General features: G+C 38.9%; 2 protein-coding genes across 3 annotated transcripts in view; one reads left to right on the forward strand and one right to left on the reverse strand.

Annotated features, from left to right (window-relative positions):
• The window catches only part of TECPR2 (tectonin beta-propeller repeat containing 2), a 45,225-nt gene extending 33,452 nt beyond the window's left edge, over positions 1-11,773 (reverse strand). For both annotated transcript variants that reach the window (XM_075753513.1, XM_075753512.1), the window contains exons 1-8: positions 11,651-11,773; positions 5,438-5,722; positions 5,200-5,328; positions 4,673-4,804; positions 4,220-4,377; positions 2,777-3,089; positions 1,853-1,985; positions 68-535 (exon numbers count right to left, since the gene is read on the reverse strand). In XM_075753513.1, coding sequence (XP_075609628.1) covers positions 68-535; positions 1,853-1,985; positions 2,777-3,089; positions 4,220-4,377; positions 4,673-4,804; positions 5,200-5,328; positions 5,438-5,671 — 1,567 coding nt within the window. In that variant the 5' untranslated portion in view covers positions 5,672-5,722; positions 11,651-11,773. The remainder of the gene's footprint in view (positions 1-67; positions 536-1,852; positions 1,986-2,776; positions 3,090-4,219; positions 4,378-4,672; positions 4,805-5,199; positions 5,329-5,437; positions 5,723-11,650) is intronic.
• CINP (cyclin dependent kinase 2 interacting protein) lies at positions 11,732-17,799 on the forward strand. The gene is made up of 5 exons (XM_075753520.1): positions 11,732-11,831; positions 12,884-13,052; positions 14,181-14,307; positions 15,858-15,987; positions 17,478-17,799. Exons 1-5 carry the CDS (start codon positions 11,825-11,827, stop codon positions 17,678-17,680), a joined length of 636 nt encoding a protein of 211 aa, XP_075609635.1. The 5' UTR covers positions 11,732-11,824; the 3' UTR covers positions 17,681-17,799.
• Positions 17,800-19,625: the final 1,826 nt, after the last annotated feature.

A 19,625-nucleotide genomic window follows, 5' to 3' on the forward strand; every position in this document is an offset into this window, starting at 1 on the left:
TATGTGAAACATCAAAAGTGACGTCTTCTAATAATGAGCAGTGGCAGGGAAAGTTCTGTAGACTTACCTTGTTTCTTCTTTTTTTTCTTTTTCACTTTAATTGGCTTTACAATGAGTTCTTGATCAAAATCTTCAGAGCTGATTGTGCTGAACCTTTGTGAAGAAAGCTGACCTTCTCTCTGAGCTTCTGAAAGCTGGTCTGCACATATCATAAAGCTAGAGCCACTGTCCACAGAATTTACTGAACTGCTCCTGCTTCTCGATTCACTTACTACGGAACAGCCCCTTTTTCTTGTTTCATTGCTCAAGTCTCCCACTCTATCAAAACTTTTCTCTGATAGTGTTGGAGTTTCCAGATCATCTTTCACTAAAGAATAAGAGTCACTTTTATCACCAGTAACTGAAGGGGAAGTAACCAATTTTTTATCTGTTTCCACTGAAGGGCTAGATGATACAGATGCAACTGATAGTGGGGTCAGCAATTTAGGACTCGTATCTGTTAAAGGGTTCAGCAATTTTGAATTCACATCTGAAACTGACCAAAAGAAAAATAAAATTATAAATACTAGCATGTTAAGTGAGTAGGAGCATAGTTCTTAGAGAGTATTGAAAGAAAAGCAGCTTTATGCAATGAAAAAATATTCTAAGTTTGCAACATTTCGAATATATATAAGCAACACACAATGTAAACTTCACGTAAGTAAAACTATATGAAATCATTTTAGTAAAATCAATCCCCCAAAACCTATCCCAAACTTTTATTAGAAAAATTCTGAATTTATGTTTATGTATGAAGAATGGTATAGGTCTTTAGCTTGGAAGACCCAGCTGTATCACATACTGAAGTGCCACTCTATCTTCAACTTCTTCATTCAAACATTCAGTATCTTGAAAAAAATCAAGGAAAATTTACAAGATAAACAACTGTGGTAATTAGAAGAAAATATAATTCAAGAAGGCTCCTTTGAAATTATACTTGGAAGTTAAGACTAAATTAATAAACATCCCCTAGAAGTTTGTGAGTAAAGAACTGCTGAAATGACTAAAGCTATTGCTAATATGCAATAAAGTTAAGCTCTCTAGCATTCAGTGAGACTTCATAGCACATTTACTTGCATTTTGCTAATACAAAGCTAAGACAGAGTATTTTAAATGCATAAGCAGTCCTTCTGTGAGTGTAATATGCTGGATAATGGTGTTTACAATCTTTATGATTGAGAAATCAGCTAGCACCATCATTAAGGAAGTATTATTAATCCCTTTTAGAGAGTAACATAGATGCTGAACGCAGATGGCAACAAATTAAAAAATAAATTCTTTTTGGAATTTTAGTGAGTATGCTTTGCTGGTTTTGCCAGTTCTTTCTTTTTCATGGCTGGGATGGGTGAGATTTCCTCTGGAGTGTGGGTGGTGACAGGTGGCACAGAATCAACATATTCAGGTATCTCCAACCCAGGCAATTGAGATTTATCAGTAAAGAGATAACCATGATCAGGAATCCAGATTGCTTCAGCATCATGGTTTAGAACAAGGTCTCAAATGCACAGATTAGAGATGCCTGGCTAGGATAATGCTGATCCACTCTCAAAAAAAAGGAACCATAATTAATTTCTTAATGCCCCCATTCTCACTGCAGCCAAAACAGAAGCTCAGATGAGCAGATAAATTAGATCTCTAAATATAATCTGTAGAAACAGATAAGTAACTCTACAGAACTTGGTGGGTTTTTGCAATAACCTGAAGGTTATTGTGTAGGGTTTGGTTTGGGTTGTGGGGTTTTTTAATATTAAAAAAGTACGATAGGCACCATGTTCCATGAGGTACATACTCTATTTTACTAATCTATACAAACCTATTGATGACAGTCCTTCAGGTCTACTTGAAATTCTTATTATGTCTCTATCTCCCTTTAAGAGAAAAATCTCATTGTTGGTACAGGACACAGACACAATATCACCGTATCCTTCCAAGCCACCAATCAAAGCCTATAAAGAGTCAACACAGAAAGAATCAATCGGCATCAGATTAACACACTGTTTCGACAAGATGGTACTCTTAACAAAAGTGTTCACTGGAATTTAATCAACATATATAGTTACAGAATAAAGATTTTATCTTATCAAAAAGAAATATAATAGAAAAAAAGAAACAGGAAAGCACCCTTTAATCATGATGTAGCTCATTTTTATACTAATTTTAATTCCATAGATCTATTAATTTTCTCTGTCCAAACTAGCAGCAACAGTATAACAACTTAAACAATATACAATTTGGTGGCAGAAGAGAGCCACAATACAAACGTTTAATACCACTTAGATAAAAAGACAGTAGCTTGTATTCACTTTAATACATATTTTTAAGAATACAAATAGCTAACAGCTCACTCTATACCAAATAAAATTTAATACTTGGTTTTTTGCAGACACCAACAGTAGTAGAAGGGAAAGAATAAATAGTTCTAGGTGCTCCTTTTTGCATTAACTACTAAATTTTAGATTTATATATGCTTTGCTAAATATCAGAATTGATTATGATGTTAACACCGGAACTGAATCCTTTAAATATATTTAATTTTTCTATATAATATATCGAGCTAGTTTGTGAAGATATCATTGCAATGACAACTTGAAGAGGGAGAGAATAAAGTCTTCTTTGTTAGGTATAAATATGGATTTAAATCATAGAAGTGTAATGGATAACCTAAAGAAAAGTCTCACAACATAGCATGAACAAAAACAAGTAAGAAACAAAATATGCACTGACAAGATTTATCTACCTGATTCACAGTGTCTAGTAAGTAGATGCTGTATTCATTCCAGGTCAGCACCCATCCTTCTCGGAAAAAGCACGAAACAAGCCCAAGGTGTTTCTCTGGGGAGCCATAACTTCCTGTGTCAGGAGGTTCCAAACGAGGATACAGTTCAAAAGTTTTTATTCCTCCAGCAAATACATCTTTCAATATGAACGTGGCCTGAACAGTTCCATGAACATCAGACTTCCAGAGACGAAGCCCAGGTCTGGCAGCAAATAGTGTCAGGTCGCTCTGTTTACATAGGCCAGGTATAAAACATGCTCCAAATTTGCCAGTGCTAAAATGCAAAAGAATAATTTATTTTAAAAGATATATACTCAACTTAGAATTAATTTTTAAAACTTATGGCACAAAGTTACAACTATAAATTATAAAAAAAATAAAAATCCTTGATCAAAGTATTCAGTCAAATGTCTGAAGCAGAAATTTGGTTACAGTAAGACAAGAACGGTGCTTCCAAATACCAACAATTTTCCCTCACCTTTAAATGTCAGACACTACATCTACTAGGCAAGTTAACTGATTCCTAATAAGCTTCAGAGCCTTAATGGCACTCTTTGTCTATCTCAGAAAGATCCTACTATGCAGTCATCCTTCTCCCAGAATTAATCAAAAACAAGCAAAACACCACAAACAAATGCTAAGTAACCGACAACCTCTACTTGCAAGAAGCAAGGAACAGTCCTCAACTGTTAGAATCTTCATCTCTCATGCATAACACCATCATTACTATCACCCAAGAAAACCCCTTGTACATAAGATGGTCCTTGGTACTCCTCTTACTATTCATATCCCTGAAAGATATGTTATAAGCCTTCTTTGAAGAGTCAATTTCCTCTACTTCCAGATATAGTCAGTCATGCTGTTATAAAACTGGGTTCCCTCTTCCTTCATATCTGAGAGAGATTACACAATAGAAGATGCTGGAAGGTCATACAAGAAGTTCTGAGCTTTCAAGTCAACTTTAAGTGCTTGCTATACATTTTCCCCTTTTAATTCACTTCAGTGGATAAGAAAAATTAGGGTGCTGACTTGCTTTTTGCATCAGATATTGCATCACCCATTAGATGGACTTGATTACAATGCTTGCTCACACCAAGTCACAGTAAACCAAGAGGGACTGTGGAGGAAGTTTGGCAGTGATTTCAGTTTAAACAATAAGAAAAACCGCTTAAATATTTTTGCATAATAGTGCCCTGAAAATATGATTGTAACATATTTGTAACCATGCACTTTCCAAGTAGGTAGAATTGTCATTTCACGTTTGAGCACACATAGCTACTGTAACTTTTTATGAGTGGGCTGCTGTGTTGTATTAATTTCACTGCTTAGATTACTCTTTCTGTAATCTGTTCTGAAAAGCTAGATTTAATAGATGTGCCTGCATCCACAGTTTATGAGGGTTACTTTTTTCTTGGCTGTGTTCCAACTTGCTTGACAGATTTCTCTTCCGTGTAAAAAAGTAGAGTCCGTTGTAGAGTAGAGACAAGCAGCACTTTCTGGTTGTAATCCAACTGGACAATCGAAGATGGCTCTTCCAGTACAAGGCTGGAGTTGCAAATACCCTTTTAAAGATACATGCAATTAACAAGAGTCAACCTTTCTAAAAATATAACAACTAACACTTCAAAGAAATAAATAAACCAAAGAAAGAGAAAACAAATAAACAAACAAAAGCTTTTGAGCTACTGTTGCACAAAGTTCACTCAATGAATGTGGAGTACAAGTGTACACATACCAATAAAACAGTCCAACTAAATATGATACTAAGCAATTAACTAACTGCTAAATATTTAAACACACAAGCATTCTTTCAGAAAATTGTAAACGGGAATTAAGGGCTCTCTAATAAATGCTCACCTGATCCAGGTCTAGGGCAGAGTAGACAATCTTCCCTTTGTCATCTCCAGAGAATAATTTCATTCCATTGGGACTCCAAGCTAAAGCTGTAATGCTACTTTTGTGGATACCAGCAACATCAAATCTCCGAAGCTGTGAAACAATACCAAAGCATTACAAGGAGGGGAAGAGTTACTATTCAGTGACTCTGACTAATAAACTGGAGATCAAGTACAAAAGTGCAGGTCATTCTGATTTTTATTTAGCACAAAAAATCTAAACAAAAAACCCACCACCAAATAGCTCAGCCAGTCATTACAAATGAGGTTTTTCTCAAAAGCATTTTTGATTAAATATAGCTTTTGTAATGAAAAACATGCTTTAAGATTATTGTTTTTATACTTAACATATGAAGCCTAAAATATATTCACAGCTATTTCATCAGGCAAAATTCTCTGGTTTATACTATTATAAAGAATCACGATAATACTCTACTAGGATTCAACATACTAAACCTCACAGAAGTTTAGCCAAATGTAAAGATTTACCTGTTTGTTTCTTCCAGGTAATGAAGACACAAGCTGAAAAACTGCAACCCGACCTGAGGCTGTACCAACAGCAACTAGATCATCGAAACAACTCAACAGCTTTACAAAAGTGATAGATTCACACTTCCCCTGTTGAAACAAACCATACATCAAACTCACAAAGTTAACGAGAGACAAACAGCAGCTCAATTCTGAGCAACTCAGCTTCATTAGAAGACAGAAGAGTAACAGTATTTACCTCAAAATTATATTTTTTCATCTGGTTTAAATGCCTGCAGTAGAGATAAAGCATTCCAATGCTGCTCCCCACAGCAATGTAGTCTCCATTGGTATCGAGTGCTGTGAGGTATACCACAATAGAGCGAAAGCCTTTTTGGACCTTTGTAGGAATGGCATTGAGAAGATAATATAAGGGACAAAACTCCTTAAATATAACCGGTGAAGCCGCAGATGCCATAGCAAGCATTGGCATCAGCAATTTTGAGGCTGAAATAAATACATCTACTTGACCACATAAGGAAATCTGAAAGACAAAAGCAAAAGACATGTCATTAAGTTGTAGGAAAGAGTAAATGGTTAACAGAAAGCCACCATTTGGCAAGTAGGGATGCAGAAATTCTCAGGTTTTGTTTTGTATGAAGAAAAAACAAGTTAAACTCTTCTAGTGAATGTAAGTTCTTTTTAGAAGAACCTTTTTTCTTAAGAATAAGCTTGTTTCTTGGGTTCAGCCCACATCTAAGGATATGCAGTAACCACTAAATATGGGATAACCACTTTTTCTTACAGCTGTAAGCTCGTCCAAGTTGAGTTCAAATGTGGTATTTCTTCTCATGTGGCTAGTGAAAGAACCATAAGGGATCTGACACTGAACAATCCACGCGGCATATTTCTTCATTTATCTGCAAACTCTATCCTCAGTCCTCCCAGCGCTGAAAGCATGGGATATTCACTGTGTTAGACAGTACAATAGGATCAAAGTATCAAACTAGTATTTATGCTCAACTCCTTAATGCCCTGCACCCGAAGAAAAAACATGGTTGAGAAACAACAGTTAGAGCTACATCTGCTTTATAATCAAATAATAACAAAGAAATAAGAATAGTCTGGGAGGGAATGGCCCATGGAAAAATTAAAGAAATCCCAATTTGACAGACACAGGAAAATATCCATGTAGCAAATTAATTCAGAAAGATAGGGACCAAACAGAAAAAAAGTACTATATGCTCATATTTGCCTTTATGGTTAAGCAAATAATTTCATGCTGATGAGTGACATTGTACATATACTTAGGGGACTAGTCTGGTATCTTCCTAAGAATAATGGAAACAGAGTCTGTTTAGCTTGTTCATGAAAAAAATGTGGTCAGAGCTCATCACAGTAATCATGTACTGAGATCTTCAGAAAAAGCTGATACAACCATGACATATATAGAAATATTTAAAAAAATTAATTAAATCCAGTAATTTTTCTCATCATGGGGTGATAGCCTTGACAAGAACATTTTGCAGTGGTAGCTATTCTCCTCATGGATGACTTCGGAACACAGAAAAGGAAAGAAACCTTCACTTCTTCAATTTTATTTTGCCATGAGCAAGTCTGAGTAACAATGGTTTAGAATCTGCCAAAAATACCTGCAGTTTTCCAAGACAGGGAATTTGGACTTCTATAAAGAAGAATTTTCTATGGTTGTTTAAGCCTGTAACATTGAATATTTTCTTAAGGTTTAGCAGAGTTACATTTTCCTTAGAGAAATGATAAACAGAAATATGCTAATTGAAGTTAGAAACACTTCTAAATGCTCAAAATTATTCTCTAAAGTATTCCTATTGCAATTTGTGTGATATGTCCTATTGTGCCTAGTTTTTATTTCTCTAAGGATGGAAAATGGTATTTGTTTGGCAGATTCACACATTGCTTACAGGGTATATCATAGAATCACAGAATGGTTTGGGTTGGAAGGGACCTTAAAGATCATCTAGTTCCAACCCCCCTGCTGCAGGCAGGGACACCCTCCACTAGACCAGGTTGCCCAAAGCCCCATCCAACCTGGCCTTGAACACTTCCAGGAAGGGGGCATCCACAACTTCTCTGGGCAACCTGTTCCAACGTCTCACAGCCCTCACAGTAAACAATTTCTTCCTTATATGTACTGTAAATCTCCCCTCCTTCAGTCTAAAGCCATTATTGACATGCCCTTGTCAATAGTCCCTCTCCAGCTTTCCTGTAGGCCCCTTCAGGCACTGGAAGGCTGCTAGAAGGTCCCCCTGGAGCCTTCTCCTCTCCAGGCTGAACAACCCCAACTCTCTCAGCCTGTCTTCATAGGAGAGGTGCTCCAGCCCCCTGATCATCTTCATGGTCCTCCTCTGGACTCGCCCCAACAGGTCCATGTCTTTCTTGTACTGGGGACCCCAGAGCTGGATGCAGTACTCCAGACGGGGTCTCACAAGCGCAGAGGGGGAGAATCCCCTCCCTCAACCTGCTGGTCACACTTCTTTTGATGCAGCCCAGGACACGGTTGGCTTTCTGGGCTGCGAGTGCACATTGCCAGGTCACATTGAGCTTCTCGTCCACCAACACCCCTAAGTCCTTCTCCTCAGGGCTGCTCTCAAGCCATTCTCCACCCAGCCTGTAGTTGTGCTTGGGATTGAACCGACCCATGTGTAGGACCCTGCACTTGGCCTTGTTGAACTTCATCTGGTTTGCACAGGCCCACTTCTCAAGCCTTGTCAAGGTCCCTCTGGATGGCTTCCCTTCCCTCCACCGTGTAAACTGCACCACACAGCTTGGTGTCATCAGCAAACTTGCTGAGGGTGCACTCGATCCCACTGTCCATGTCTCTAACAAAGATGTTAAACAGCGCTGGTCCCAGTACCTGAGGAACACCACTCATCATTGGGCTCCACTTGGACACTGAGCTGCTGACCACAACTCTTGAGTGCAACCATCCAGTCAATTCCTTACGACTGAGTGGTCCATCCACCAAATCCATGTCTCTCCAATTTAGAAACAAGGATGTTGTGTGCGACAGCATCAAATGCTTTGCACAAGTCCATGCAGATGACGTCAGTTGCTCTTCCCTTATCCACTAACACTGTAACCCCATTGCAGAAGGCCACCAAATTTGTCAGGCATGACTTGCCCTTAGTGAAGCCATGTTGGCTGTCACCAATCACCTCCTTATCTTCCATTACTTCTGTATCAACTAATTTAGAAAAAATATAGCTGCTCTAGTTCAAAATCTCTATTACTGCAAAAAGGTCTGATGTCTCAATTTTCAAACTATTTCAGTTATTGTGCAAGGGGATTCAGCACACTGGCTTTGCACCCTGCAACACTTGCTGTCAACATACAATTCCACTAAATCCAAAGGGATTACTTGCATGACATTACCCATTCAAGCCCACATTAGACAAGACCGCAGGAATAAAGATTGGTTACTAGACCCATACTTTATCTGTATTACAAAAACTGCCAGTAAATAAGCTAGCAGCAGTTGTTAGATGTTATTAATTGTGATAAATTTTACTGCTTGCCTATAGCTTAGAAATTAATTCCACTCTCCTCCAGTGTTTACTACCTGTCATGACACCTATTTCATAAAATACCACAAGGATTAGCTGATTAATGTGTCCAAACTATTTCTGAATGAATTCCTTTCAGAGTTGTTAACAGATAACCTCAGTGCATCACCATTCTTTTACAATGTTTTCACTCCCCATCTATTTCCTATCCTGTATTTTAAGTGTCCTGCCCTTTCCTTCAGCATTTAATACTTTCTATCTACAGTCAACTAAACAAAAAGAGAACCCACTGCTAAAGTCTCGTGTGCTCTTCTAAACATGCTGCTTTGCCAGTTTAGTAATTTTACTAGCTGCTGGCCTTTTTGTTTTTTCTTTTTTCTAATAAAATAAAATCCATTCTTTCTCCTGAGTCTCACATGTACAAATCTTCCTCTGTCTAATCTCAACTTCTACTGCTCCCCAGCTACTGCCTCATGAATTTCACATATTTTGGTTTTTAAGTCCCCTTTGTCACTCCTATAATTCACATCTGTCATCATCCCAGGCTGCTCTCGTAGCTGGAACCAGCTCACACTCCCCAGTTGCCAAAGGATCTTGCAAGTCCTCAAAATTCACCATATCCTTCCAGCTCAACTAAACTGTTAAAAACATAATAATTCATTACAAACTATAGAATTAGGGAAATTTCCAGAAAAACACTATTACTCTTTCCTCTACAACAACCGTATCTGCAACATGACGCATGTTTTATAAGTTTACACTTAATTTAAAAAAGAAAAAAAAAAAAAAAGGGAGAGTTTGACAGAGTTTTTTCCCCACCATAGAAAACACTGGGAGGAATTATTTCTTGTCATATACTAAGTTAAATAAAAAATAATTGCTGTCAAGTTAAGGTTCTCTTCATAAAATTTATATGCAATCTTATTTCAATCTTCTCTGATGGCAAAGTTGTAAAAAAAAAAATGAAATTAAGTTTTGTTCTATATAACCCATTCACCCTGTACAATCAAAATTTTATTAATAAACTATAATTTCTTGCCATCGTACACAAATTAGTTTCAAGTGGTTTACAGACTAACAAAACACTTGCACTGTTTGTGTGAAAACATATAACTGAAAGCTCAAATCATCAGTGTACTAAAAATATTGCTAATTAAGTAATTTTATCTACACAAAACAAGAAGGACTAGAGAATTGCAATGTGGCCACAACTGTCTGCTTTTGAGCCTAAAGTCTTCAACATCCCCGTAATCACAGTTGTGTATCACATGTAGTCTCTTTCTCAACAGCCTTAGGATTATATGTTATCTGGTTTTCCTACTTCACTAATCAAAGGCACACAGCGGATATAATCTATCTTCTCAGACAGATTTTGGAATTGGACATGCGTGTTCACTCTGTGTCAGTCACAGTTACTCTGAAGTACGTAACAGCTGTGTAGGGCAAATCAGCTTGTGCTAAGCAGATATCCTGCAGCAGAGAGAAAATAGAGAAAAATACCTCATGTTGCACATCAAAAACAATCGTCAAAGAGTCCTTCCTTCTCAACTCACAAAGTTCACAACAAGCTTTTAAGCATTGCATCCAAGGCCGTGTTTTGAAAAGCAAACATTTTTTTTTTCGTTTTCTCTGGTCTCAGAAACAGAAATAAGGATCAATGGTGTGTAACAGAGTCAACTAATGCAAAAGATAATCCTGTGATTAAACAGATAGGCAGTGGTTAAAGCTTCAGTGCCAGGGTATGCCACAGATTGACTGCAGAAGACTAAAGCTGTCACTGCATTTCTCTGAGCCTGTGTCCTGTCTGTACAAGAGGGTCAACACCTCTGTTTTTTTATTCTTTGGCATAAAAACTTAAATTTAAACTCTTCAGAGTATGGACAAATTCATATATATGACCACAGCCAAATACAACAGCTAGATCCTGCCAATTAAAAAGAAAAGCGGGTTTATTTTCTTTTTTAATACTTCTCGCATTTTTAGCCTAAGGAGCAGGCTACCAGACACCTGCAGAGCTTTTCACAGCAAAGAGCTGCCATGCAGCGGGGAGAACACAAATCCCCCCCACACACCGCAAAACGAGGAGCTCTGCATTCCCACGTCCCGTTTGCAGGCAGGGGGCCAGCCAGCACACAGGTCGCGATTACCTGATTAACACGCACATCACTTTACACGGCCCATGAAATGTTGCAATTTTGGTTCAGAAGAGATTTATTTGAAAGAAAAACAAACCACAAAACGATAAATCTAGGTGACAAGAGACAGAAAGGATACAAAAGGATAGAACAAGGAGCCCCTGGGGTCACCGCACATGCAGGTACATGCCAAAGGGGGCAGCGGAAACCAGGCTTTACCCCGATGGCCTTGGAACACACAGTTTCTCTAGGAAACCTTCCTTAAACGTATTTCTGTGTTCTGGCAGATGTTTCAAACCATTCCTTCCTAATACGCTGCTTTCTAGCACTCCAGGGGATGCAGCTCCTGACAGGAGAGGAAAAATACAGCCGGGGGCTCCCAGATGGACAGCCAGCAACGCTGCCCCACCTTCCCGCCGGCTTTACCTGAGCTTATGCCGGATTTACCACCCAGACCTAGAGCCTCAGCCGGGCCGGGGAGGAGCGGCGAAGCTCCTCTAGCCGACCCGCGGGCGCGTAACGGCCGCCTCATTCCCGGCCGGAGCCCGCCGCCCTCCCTAAACGCCACAGCGCACCCTCATGCCAGCGCTCTCCGAAGGCAAGCAAGCCTCCAGAAGACGGGCAGGAGAGCCGGCCCGCTCCCCCCGCCGTGTCGGGCTCAATCGCTCAACCCGGCCGCAACAGGCGGCAGCGGCAGGCCCCCTTTGCGGCGGCCGAGGAGGGGAGGGGAGCGAAAGCCGTGGCAGACCCTCAGGCGGCTCCCACTTGTCCCCGCCGAGACGCGGCTCTACTCACCTCCTCAGGAGCACGGGGCGGCCATACCTCCCGGCGGGTGTCGGGGGATAAGGAGAGAGCGCAGCGTCGCCAAATCCCCGAGGCAGCGGCCCCGGCTGCCTGCGCCGCTCGGCGGGGCCGGGCCTGGGCGGGGCCGGACGTGAGCGCACTTCCGCGGGGCTGTGGGGCGCCGCCATGGCGGGTGAGTGAAGGAGGGCGGCTGGAGGGGTTGTTCCCCTCGCCCAGTTCCTTGGGGTGGCTGCTTCCCCCGGGTGGGAGCGAGTGGCGGTGGGGGCCAGGGCCGGGCCTGGGGCAGCGGGGAGCAGCCAGAGGCCGGGTCCCGGAGTTTCCTGAATAAATTCATAAGGTGTCTGTCGTGCCCTGCCAGCCCGCCGGCGTGATGCTTTCACACATGGATGTGGGTGCGGGCGAGGAAGGTGCCCAGCACCTCCGTCGTGCTCCCAGGAGAAGCGAGTGATACCCGTGTCTTGCCATGTGCGCGGGTGTCACGTTTGTGACCGCTTTTCAAGCGTGTCTGTGCATTTAAAAAAAAAAAAAAAAAAATTTGCGGGCAGAGCGGCGGGTGTTACTAGTTAGCTTGAAGCCGGGCTTGCAGCCGCCTTGATTCCTGGGCCAGGGCCTGAGGCGCGAAGGTGGCTGGGCAGAAACGGCTGCTCGCAGCCCTCCCCCTGAGGTGCATCTTGCATGTAAACGGATCAAGGTGTAGCTGGTTCCTGTTGCTGTACGGTCTTCTAAGGACGCATTGTGAAATGTGGGCTTTACGCTCAGGGGGAAAGCACCCACTGTCTTCAGTACAACCCAGCTTTCTTCCAAACACTTCAAGCTCAGGTGTAGAAATGAATTAATTCAGACGTTGATGGCATGAGCATTACGTGCATGCAGTAATTGTTGCCGTGATTTCTTACCATCATACGCTGCATTAGCACTTGACTATTGTTCATTGACAGAAGACTGCTAGATTGGTCAGTAGTGCAAAGCCACTGCTGTCCATGTTACAACATCACATCTCAGAACATGCTTGCATTATTTTAATAGCATTAATTTTTTGTAAATAGTAATAAGGCTGATAGATGAGGAATTAGATTTCATGGGTGAAGACAGTTAATGAAAATTCCATTTTACTTTAATCAATATTTAGCAGTAAAACAAGGAAATCCACACAGCTTCTGGACAGCACACTGATTTCTTTCTGTATGCTTTAAATGGCTTGAATATCTTTATTTTCTCATACAGCTAAAAGTCCTGCTGATGGTACTCCTAGACGACCTGTTTTATCTGTCAGTGCCAGAAAAATTAAAGATAATGCAGCAGACTGGCATAATTTAATGATGAAATGGGAGAGACTGAATGATAATGGATTTACTATGGCAAACAAAATAGTCAACATGAAGATCAGTGAGCAGTAAGTATGCTAATACATACAAATAAAGACAGCATAAAGATTACCTTTATTGAGAAATTAATCTGTTTTCTTCACTAGAAAGTTCTTTTTGGAGATGGAGGAAAGAACGGGTCAGAGTGGATAAGCTAGCTCTTAGATCAAACTCAGCAGTCGAACTATTTAAATAATAAATGTCTCATAAAGATTAAAATAATCTCATAAAGTAATGATATTTGCAAGAAATGGAAAATGTTTATTATACAGTCAAGTATGATAGATATTTAAAATACTTACATAATGTACAAAGTTAGAATCTAATCCTATAGATCTCAGCCCATGTGAGTTCTCTTACTCTCTTGTGTATTTATACCGAGGCTAGTATTACTAAATTTCACTCAAGTCAAAAGTTCAGCAGATTTTAAGAAAGAATCTGTGATTTATATAGACAAAAAAGTTATAACACTGATTTAAAAAAAAAAACTAAAACACTTTGGTAGAGCTATTATCTTCATGCTGTAAAGAAAAACCTATAACTAACAGGGTTTTGAGAAGAAACTTCTCCAGAGTCCTGACAGCTGAACAGGGTTTGTCTGACAGGGTTCTGATAGGTACATGCTCAGGAATATTTTGCTGTAATGGTGTCAGATGTTGCTTTCACTCTCTAGCAACTCCCTTTCCCCTGTCTAAGTTTACAGCTGCTGTGGGAAAGTCAGTAAGACAGAAACAGGTATCTGCACATTAGCTCCTCTGGGTTCGCAGTTAAATGTCTTAGCTTAAATTGTGCATGAAGGTGAGTTTGTGGTGAGGCACCAGATTGTCAGCTGGAGCAGCTGAAGCCTGGGCATACCTATGAGAGAATAACCCCCAAGGGGGTAAGGTAAAGTGGGAAAAGGTGTTACCCTAACACCTGCAACTTTTTTTTCAAGCACATGCTCTAAGGTAGAGTTCCTCTATGTTCCTCTGAAATTATGGTATCAGTCCTAATTGCTCACACAGCTAGCTATGTCTCTTACTGGTTTTATGTAGGAATTCTCATAAACAGCCTGTGAGAGGGAGATTTTGTAGGATCAGACCACATGGATTTTAAATCTGCACAGCTCAAGAAAATCTATATGCAGTTGTTTACTCTGCCTTATGTTTCTATTTTAGATTTCAAGACAACAAACTGGAGATAGCATGTGATAACAGTGCCACTGAATCTGAAAAGCCAGCTCCAAAATACAATGAAGAACTGGACAATTGCTGTACAGAATTACTGGAGACCTTAAAGCATATGGTAATGCGTACTTTTCAGTCTTAGTCAATATGAATCAATTCCATGTGTGTTCAAGTATGATGTAAAGGAAATGTCCTCAAGTATGTGTTGTAAACAGAAAATTGAGATTTTTATTCATAGTTCTTTGGCTTCAAACCTAAATGATCATAAATCCAGTGTGCACCATTTATTTGCTTGATTGGTAAACTTGAAAGTTGCTTTTACATCTGCCTTCTGGTTACAATTCTACTCCTCCTTTTATAAAGTGATCTTCTGAAAATGAGTCATACCAAAAATGCATTCTAAAACTGCACCTGTTTTTTCATCCTGAGTATTCCCTCAGTTCAGAACAAAACAAAGCATAAAGCAGTGCTTTACCTGCTATCATATCCTTGCAGCTATCTTTGATCAGACATAATGCAGTTACATTTTTAGTCTGCCTACCTGCATTTTCTGTGCAGAACTCCTTCTCTAGAGACAGTAGAGTAAGATAATTATTATGTAACCCATCTTTTTTCTGCATACGTTGCTAGGAATTAATGTCACCTGTCAGTTTGACAGGAAACAAATATAATTTTTTTTGTCTGATATTGTAATTTAAAATTCTTATTTTTAATAACTTTTACAGCCTTCTGCCATAGTGGACACCCATTCAAAAAATGATAGATCTATTTTTTATATAGACAGGACACTAATCCAGTATTTGAAATAAGCAGGAAAGCAGCTAGATTTTCCTCAAATTTCATTCTGGGAAAAAGTAACAATAATTTGGATTTTTTTTTTTTTTTTTTTACCTTGAGGTAGTTTTGTATTCAGACTACCAAGTGTGTTGATGCAATTTTTATTACTCCTGAGTAATAGGAGTCTAAGCAGCCAGTGTTAGATTGGATACTAAACATAGCTACTACAGACATATTTTATTTTTCATTCCTTATGAGTCTGAACCAGCTGAGAAGTTTAAAGAAATATCTGTATTTTAGCTTCTTGACTTAAAGATACTGCCCTTAAGCTCCATTTTGTTGTAAATATTAATCCCCATCACTAATGCACAAAGTCAGGTGAACATGAAGGAAGTGGATGAAATGACCTGTTCTTCAAAGCAAGTTGTTAAATCAGCCTGGATATATTGTCAGTCATAGTTTGAGCTGCTTTTCTTACCTGCTGCTGATCTTTTGAAATCAAATTTAAGTCATCTTGACATGGTAATGTAAGAAAGCATGTGTTTATAGGGCTTGTGCCACGCTTGTTCATAGGCAGCCTGATGGTTTCCCCCAGTCCTAAATTGCTATAGAAGAAACCTAGAGAGGTGTGAAAAAAAATGAGAGGACACTTTAGAATTATGCAAAATCAGAGTCAGTAAGTCATGTTTGCAGTGTTCAGAATTTTAGAGTATCTCATATTAAATCTGTATATAAATTCCAGCTTTGATTCCTGTCTGCAGTTAAAAAAAGTGAGTTAGAAATGTTAAGACTGAATAGTCTTAAGAAATAGTGTGTTTTTAAAAAAATGTTTAAGATTATAGTAACCTAATGTTCCTGAGATGTTCAACATTATTTGTTCATCATTTTCAGACAAAGATACAACTGAAAATGGAAAAGCTTACTTCGACTACTAAAGCTATCTGTGACTTGGAAACATTCCACCGTGGAGCTGGGAATTGCACAGCACCCTTCTTTCATACATGGCCAACACCATACTTCTGTAAGTAAAATATTGATTATCTTAGCTAATTGTGTTGTTGATGTCATCTAATTTAGGACTGGAAAATAAACCCTTTTATTTGGATGTCTTGCCTTAGAGAGAGAGAGTGTGTATCTGTCTCCTTTATAATTGACTAATCAATAAACACATGAATGCACCACTTGGCTTAGGGTTACTGCTGATGGCTGCTTGTATGAATTGCCAAGCGTAGTCTGACATGCAACAATTACAGCATAAAACTAAGCTTGTCAGCAGCTTACGGTGTCCAAGCTCCAACAGCCACATACTTTGTAGAGAGAAACATATTTGCAACTTGGTAGTGTTAAGCTGTAGGCTTAAGTGACTTGACTTGACACTGAAATGAAATCCTTGAAGGCAAAGAACAAGCTATACTTCAGTTAATTCTCAGGCAGCCAAAGAAAAATTCCTCTGATCTCAATGTCAGTCAAGACAAGTAAAGAAATGTTAAGTTACCATCTCCTGTTAATATCAATCCTTTTAGCATTGCTTGATGGTGAAAGGTACTGCCTCCCAACTGGCATTACCACAGTTTTAAATCTGTTTGAATTCAAGAGAAGCCTGATTGCATGCAAACCAGCTGCCACCTTTGCGAAGCGAAAGTCATACCTTTGTGAAGCCCTGCTGCTTACTTCACTCCCACAAGTTAGCGGGAATCTTATGTATTAGTTTCTGCCAGCTTAAAAGGGTAAGAATGACAGAGACAACTGCTGTCAAAACAGTTGTCATGACTGAATCATTTAGTGATGCTCTCTACTCCATGGAAGACTAAATCCTCCTGAAGGTAGTGATAGTTCAGGCTAAGTTAGAAACACAAGATCAGTCTCTCTTTAAAAATAATTTATATGCTATTTTTTAGAAAGTCAAACAACTAAAGATTATTACATAAATATATTTTAACCCCCCTACCAGTATGACTAACATAACTAGTAACAATATTAGTTTTTACATTACACACTTCAGTTTTGGTCTGTTGTTTTGTTTTACCATTATTTTTCACTATTGATATCACTGATTGATGATTATGCATTGCTAAAGTGCCTACAGCATGTGAGGACATCCTTTAGATTAGCTAAAATCAACAGTGACTCTAAAATGTGAAGCTTGTATTTCAAGATAACATTATCAGATTTTAAAATCAAATTTCAGTTATTTGCAAGAATAGCTATAATTGCTAATTTTACGTTGGGTCCTGAGAATCAATACCACTGCTTATTCTAGAGTTAAAAGGGGATTCATTTCAAAATCACAAGTGTATAAAATATATCCAAAAGTTGAGGAAATTGTTTAGCATTTTATATTCTAGTGTACAAACATCATTAATGCTGTAAAAAACGATATGTCTAAATATGGGGAATAGCTTATGTAAGGTAAGGTGTTTTTAATGATCAACATGTTACAAGTATAATTTAACTTTTAGAGATGTGCTGCAATGTTCTGGTCAATGTGCTTAGTTTTTCAATCCATTTCAGATGAGGTTTCTCTGAAGCTCTCTGAAATGTACAAGAAGGAACTACAACTTAAGCAAACGATCGTACAAGAAATTGCTCATTCTGCTGACCAGGATCTGATGATGGTCTATTTATCATCATGGTTATACCAGCCTTACATTGAGAACAGCAGCAAACTACTACTTGAAGCCATGCTGCTGGAAACAGGACATAGACAGTGCTAGAATTTCCAATGTTACGTGGCTTGATTCTAATGATGCTTATATGAAGTCGAAACAGCAAATTGCAAGGCTTACCAAGTAAGTTCAATTTTTGTAAAACTTATTAAAGATCTTTTTCTCTATTTGTATTTATTATTTTGCCTCAGCTGATACTCCTTTTTCTTCATGGGACAATCTGGGTTTGGTTGCTTTATCCATTTTAAGTGCAATAGAGAGGCTACAGGTAGGAGACCAAGTCCCCTATAATCCAAAAAACGTAAGCACTACTTTGTGGTCTGGGGGGATTCAATACACATAGACACCTACAGCAAATAATTTAACTACTTTCCAAGTCTTGACAGTCTAAAATGTCTACATTGTCCCTTTCACCATAGAAATTCAGCACTTCTTGATCTTTTGCAGGCTTTTTTTTTTTTTTTTTTGCATGACTTAACAGGGCTAGTCTTTTCTACGTGCTTTATAAATGGGGAAAAGGAAAGCACAAAAGACAGGATCCAAAAGGATGCACATAGTTTGATATGTGGTCCTGAAAAGCTGTCACAGACACTAGTGCTAGTTCTGGTTTGGTTTTGATTATAACATGGTTAGGTACATCACCCTTGAAGAGTGATCCAGGTCTGAACTAGCACATTAGGAAGGTTTAATCCAACTCACCACTCCACAGTCATTATGTGAAAAAGTCTTGTCTCTCTTAATTCATTGTAACTTTTTTCTTTTAGAGATGTTTCATGAAAGCATCTGGTGAATAAAAACAAGACCTGCTTCAGTCATGGCCTTATCCCATATTGTTTGCTTCCTGCTAATAGGGCTCAGTGAGGTTTTTCCTTGGATTACTGTTTCTGATGTCAAGTGGTTCTGGTTTAAAGATGTGCCCCCTCTGTATTTTTCGTTAGTAGTTTGTTTACATGACAAAAATTGGTGGCTCAAATTCTTGCTTTTCTTTTTCATGCTGCTGTCTTGGAAAAGAGAGTAGAGAGTCTGTTCCAGAGAAACAGTTAATGCAAAAGCTAAATGCTGAGGTGGAATTCAATACTCTTACTTGCTTTCACTTACAAAGATGTAATAATCACTGCAGCGTATCGTTATGTCAGAGCAGGGTAGCATGGAGAAGCCACTACACTTACCCAGGCTTTAATAACTGTTAGCTGCTATCGCAAATTATTACTTTTCAGAAGAGAGTATTACAATGTGGAAACTACGCAGCTGTGTCATCAAATTTTTAGTTAAATCCCTAATGTGTAGCGAATTTAGGCCTTCTGCTTATTTTGTTATGAGTAATAGTCTAAATTCCTCCCACTTACTGATTGGCTGTATGACCTGTTCCTATATAAACTGTTGATTTAGGCCTCCTATATCACACAATTATGTAGCGTTTCTAAGTGCTGTTGACTCATTGTTGTGCCCTGACAGATGTTTACCCTTATTTCTCCTTGAAACAGCTGTTTGACCTAAAAGACAGTAACACAAAATGCACACTGCTATGAAATTACCATAATGGCTGTGGTTTGACACTAGAAAATTCTAATTAAAACAGTGAAAGATTCTGGAAGAGATTTCTGAAAGGAAAAGTATGGTCACCTACTTAACTAGTTCCAAGCTGAAACCCCGTAAGTTTGGTAAGGGAAATAGATGAGTTTCCTGCACAAATGGGACAGACGCACATGACTTCAGAAAGTTTTCTCAACGTGTTGGTCCGTTCAACAACAAGGTTGTTTCTGACAGTTTAATAGTGTTCTATTCTTAACCCAAACTTCTAGCATCCAAAAAGAAATTATGCTGTAATTCAAGGAGAATACAATCAGTTATGAATAGCTTTGTTGGGTTTTACTATTTTTCTGTGCAAGCGTTCCACCTAGTTTAACAGCCACCATAATTTGTCTGAGTAGGGCCAGACCCTTGTCACTATGGAAACACCTTCATACTTGAAAAATATTTTCCAAGGAGAAAA

The sequence above is a fragment of the Balearica regulorum genome, chromosome 5, assembly GCF_011004875.1.
Source record: "Balearica regulorum gibbericeps isolate bBalReg1 chromosome 5, bBalReg1.pri, whole genome shotgun sequence".
NCBI classification, from domain to species: Eukaryota; Metazoa; Chordata; class Aves; order Gruiformes; family Gruidae; genus Balearica; species Balearica regulorum.